The sequence below is a fragment of the Lolium perenne genome, chromosome 3 (genome assembly GCF_019359855.2).
Source record: "Lolium perenne isolate Kyuss_39 chromosome 3, Kyuss_2.0, whole genome shotgun sequence".
Taxonomy (NCBI): Eukaryota; Viridiplantae; Streptophyta; class Magnoliopsida; order Poales; family Poaceae; genus Lolium; species Lolium perenne.
The window spans coordinates 96,830,280-96,834,748 of NC_067246.2; the positions used below are offsets into that span (position 1 = coordinate 96,830,280).

Here is a 4,469-nt window from a genome sequence, read left to right on the forward strand (position 1 = left end):
ACCGTACGTGTGACCGAGTGCGGAGGTGCTGTCCGGTTGCGGCACCGTCAAGATCTTCTACTCGCTCCTGAGAGCCGCAAGTGATCGACTACATCATCCACGAGATTTATCTCGTTAACGCTTAGAGATCTTTGAGGTTATGTTATTCTTATCTCGTTGCTACCATCTACTAGATTATATCTTGGCTTGTTATTCGTTCTTGCGGTAGGAAATCTTTTGTTTTATATGCTACGAATCCCTACAGTGGTATCAGAGCCGTGTCTATGCATAGATTGGTTGTACGAGTAGAACACAATGGTTTTGTGGGCGTTGATGCTTTTGTTGTTGTTTGCTTATCGTGTACTTTGCATCTTGCAGCATGGTGGGATGAAGCGGCCCGGGCTAACCTTACATGACCGCGTTCATGATACTTGCTCCACGCTCGACATGCAACTTGTATTCCATAAGTGGCTTTGCGGGTGTCTGCCTCTCTCACCATAATTAAGATACAATTTACAATCTGTACTTGACAACACTTGTATCAGCGTTGTGGTTCATGTTTGTAGGTAGATCGGATCTTACTCGAAAACCCCAAGCCACGTAAAATATGCAAACAAAATTAGAGGCGTCTAACTTGTTTTTGCAGGGGTTGGTGATGTGATATGGCCATTATGTGATTGTGATTATATCTGATGTATGAGATGATCCTTATTGTATTCTGGCAACCGACATGAGCCTTATGGTTGTCTTTAATTTCATATCGATTCATCATGTATGTGACGCCCCAAAACCGGTACCATGAGGATCCCAGCGAATCCGCCGAAATCCGCACGATATCGATTCTAGGAGACGCACCACCAAGCGCCTCGTACACGCCGAAGCATGCACGCGGTGCGGGTGGAATCAATCACGAGCGGTAACATTACAACAGGATTACAATAGAGCCCACAAGAAACAGATATATTACAACAACGACTCCAACGAGTCAAGATACAAATATACAATACAAAGATCCAAATCATACAGAAGATCAAATACGTCCGAGTACGGACAAGATACAAATTGGACTAAGAGTCCTGAAGATAAACGATGGCGTCCATAACCCTGCCCAGGCCAAGCCGGAAGGGTAACCTCGCTAACGTCGTCTTCGTCAAACATATCTTCATACCTGCCCGGTTATATCCCGTAGAAGCAGCAATAAGTACGGTTCGTACTTAACAAGACTTCAAGACGTATAAGCAATCGTCAACCAGTCGTCCTTTGTACTTGAGGCACGCAGGGGACTTAGAGGACGCAAGAGGAACGTCATAGGCAATATGGTGGGGTTAAGCGGCAGCGCGCAAGCACTAAAGACCTATAGAGACACTCTACAACAGTCGTCTAATCAGAGAAGGTGAGAGAGCGCATAAACTAACAGTTCTATACTCTGCAAACATAACACAGCCGATGCGTTCCCCCCTCGCAAGGAAGTACTTACAAAGGCACTCACACGGTTGTCAAGTTTTAACCATTTATTATTATAATTGTGCTAACTTACTACACAAGTTATTATGATTGAAACAACAGGTGTAAGTTGTCTATGGTCGAGTCATACAGCTCCAAGTCGTCCATAACCGCGGACACGGCTTATCGATAAGATGTAACCCTGCAGGGGTGCCCAAATGTGCCCACACGCACGATCAACCCACTTGCGACAGGTGAATATCACGACTCACACTCTCCTTCACGACAACAATGTCCAGGAAGCCACCTAACCAAGTTGAACCCGTATCGAAGTCCGGCCGTATCTCCGAAGCGGACTTAGCTATCTGTGTCAACGTGCTAGGTGGTTTAAACACACACTGGGGTGATAAACCACTTCGCAGAGGCTCCACGACCTATACGTGCATACCAGAAACAAGGGATACAAGGCACCCAGGGGCTTCCCAAAGTAAATAAGTAACAGGCTGGCATGCACGCAAACAACAAATGGTAAAACATTGCAAACTAGTTGTGGCCACTGGACAAAGCTGTAGATTCCGGCAGTGGTCGAGGGGAAACCCAGAAGCATACCCACGTGTGGTTAGAGCGCTCAGTCTCGGAACAGATAACAGGAACTCGGGTCCTAAGCTTTAAAGAAACACAAGTGAGCCGCCATAAAACGAGCAACTGACCCACCGATGTCTCCGCTTAACAATTATTAACAAGTAACCATGATACTTCCACAGATATAACCATGTAGCATGTGTCATGATTTCCCAACAGATAACCCGATAAGATTGCGGTAACGGTAACGAGATAAAACAGCACTAGCATGCACTACGACTCGCAAGGCAGACCCGATAACCAAGCAATAGCTGTAGGTGGTTGGTGGAGGCAATATAGGCTGCTTGAGGTAACAAGTGGAAGGGACACGTGACAAGAACGCAACTCAAGGATAGCATGAGGGAGAAGGCAAAATAAAATAGGTGAGCGACTTCTGCAGGGGCAGGAGTATAGGGGAAATGCTTGCCTGTTAAAGCTTGCCGAGGAACATCCGGAGAGCTCGTCGTATCTCACCGCACCACTTCGTGATCCTATCCGGGAAGAAGCAAATACTGGAACACACAACATGCAAGTCTTACTACTACGGATAAAGAAGATCCAGCATGATCAAGATGATATGCATGACATGACATATATGGTGCAATGCAACTTATCCAATTTAAGCGGAGTCGGAATCCCGAACAAACAATTATTAGGTTCGCGTTATTTTTCTACCGGCAAATTTAAGTGTTGATTAGCATGGCACAACATAGAAGGGGTGAGCTACTCAAAATTAAATGGAACCGGGACAACATTTATATAATATATCCCACATATTCCATGTGTTATCTATTAGGTGATGATGCAAACTATCACGAAATTATATGAAGCATGATGCAACAGAAATAATGGATGACATATTATTGTTCCTCACATTTTTGTGAGAAACTTTCATATATAACATATTTTATTTTGAGTTACAGATTAGGAGATATAATTTTAGTAAGAAATACAAATTTCCTGCCATTTTTCAGAAAACAGAGAAAGCTGAGACTTTCTCACCGTGAAGGGATCAGACGAGGAGATTGAAGGTGGGTCCTGGGAGCACATTGAATGGGATGCAGCTGCTGATACATTTTTCACCTGAGAGGAACCCGCTCCAGTCAATGGCAGGTGGCCAGGAAGATTTGAATAAAAATATAGATAAAAAGGGTGGCTTTGCATGTGCTGGGGATGAATCACGGAATTGAAAGCATGAACTGCATGGAACGAACCAGCTGGGCTAAGCTACAGTTCATGTCAAGATCACGTACTGCATCGAATTGAACCAACAAAGCAGCTCTTTGCCTGCTGCTGCACGAGATACCGACAGATGGAGGAGCGACGGGAGCAGACGGAGCCGGCCGGCTGGAGGCGTCGACGGCGGATGCGCGCTTGGCCGTGGCGTGGCTTTGATGCTGGCCTGTTGCACGCGTGGGGAAACAGCAGCATCAACAAGAGCTCAAGCTCGTTTCCAGATCGTCAAAGCATGGGACGGAAAACAGGAAGGTCGGACCTTCGGTGCAGCGGACGGAGACGAGAACGCCTGGAATGGCGACCTTCGTTGGCGGAGAAGGTTGGTCCAGGGAGCGACGTTGCCGGAACAGCTCGTCAGCGAAACGGAGGCGACGGTGAGGATCATGAAACAGCACGCGGCGAAACTTGACGGGCGGCCGACCGGTGTTGATGTAGAGGTCGGCGTCGGGAAACAGAAAAGGCTGGACTTCGTTCTGGTAGACCGTAGACGCCAGAGTTTTGCCGGCGACGAGGTCCTGCGAAAAGAGGGCGGCGTTCAACGCCGGTAGCACGGCAAGAAAAACGAAGAGCGGCCTGGGAGATGTTCGGGAGGACGCGGAACTCACCAAGGAGAGTCGAGCGCCGTCGAGGATGCAGCGCTGGGGATAACGAAGCACAGCATGGCGACGGAAGTTTTGGCCAGCGATCAGCGGCCTGGAGACGAGCATGCGGAGGAGAGCAACGCGGTTGCAGAAGAGAGTGGCGGCGGGGAGGGAGGAGTAGTTGTGCTAGGGTTGCAGGGCTAGGAACGCAAGAAAGGATTTTATAGGAGGGGAACGAGATGCCCACGGCCGTCCCATCGACCTGTGTGGGTACGTGGCTCCGCTCGATGTTTGTCCGTACGAAGAAGAAGGAGTCGTACATACTGGGCTGCTCGTGGAGATGGGCTGCAAAGAAGATGGAGAGGGCTTCTTCGGTAGCTGCTGGAGTTGGACTTCAAAGGAGGACATGCCAGGAAGAAAAGAAGGCCGGACTGGAGCTACATATGGTCAGCTTCTTCTCTTCTTTTCTTGCTGATGAATTCTTCCAGCCAAAGAATGGGACTAGAGGAGGGTTTTGACAGATTTGAAAATATAGATTTTGGTTTCCGAATAATTTTTGCAAGGTTCAGAAATATATGTTTTGGTTTTATTTAAAATAAGAAAAGGAGA

The 4,469-nt window shown here is 47.5% G+C and overlaps 1 protein-coding gene across 3 annotated transcripts; it reads right to left on the minus strand.

The window, feature by feature from the left end:
- Positions 1-912: 912 nt before the first annotated feature.
- On the minus strand, positions 913-4,237 carry LOC127341949 (uncharacterized). 3 transcript variants are annotated; one of them, XM_051367892.2, is made up of 5 exons: positions 3,885-4,222; positions 3,539-3,794; positions 3,258-3,445; positions 3,046-3,126; positions 913-2,555 (listed from the first exon to the last, which is right to left on the minus strand). In XM_051367892.2, exons 1-5 carry the CDS (start codon positions 3,984-3,986, stop codon positions 2,535-2,537), a joined length of 648 nt encoding a protein of 215 aa, XP_051223852.1. In that variant the 5' UTR covers positions 3,987-4,222; the 3' UTR covers positions 913-2,534. The 3 variants fall into 3 exon arrangements, with proteins under 3 accessions (XP_051223852.1, XP_051223850.1, XP_051223851.1); XM_051367890.2 differs by having other exon boundaries at positions 3,539-4,237; XM_051367891.2 differs by having other exon boundaries at positions 3,297-3,445; positions 3,539-4,114.
- Positions 4,238-4,469: the final 232 nt, after the last annotated feature.

Bases quoted from the DNA above. Each gene is read 5' to 3' on its own strand.
- LOC127341949 (XM_051367890.2), bottom strand. From the start codon at position 3,986: ATGCTCGTCTCCAGGCCGCTGATCGCTGGCCAAAACTTCCGTCGCCAT. The intron at 3,446-3,538 runs GTCCGACCTTCC...CGCGTGCAACAG, and splicing joins CTCCGTCCGCTGCACCGAAG to GCCAGCATCAAAGCCACGCC. The intron at 3,127-3,257 runs GTTCGTTCCATG...GGTTCCTCTCAG, and splicing joins ACTGTAGCTTAGCCCAGCTG to GTGAAAAATGTATCAGCAGC.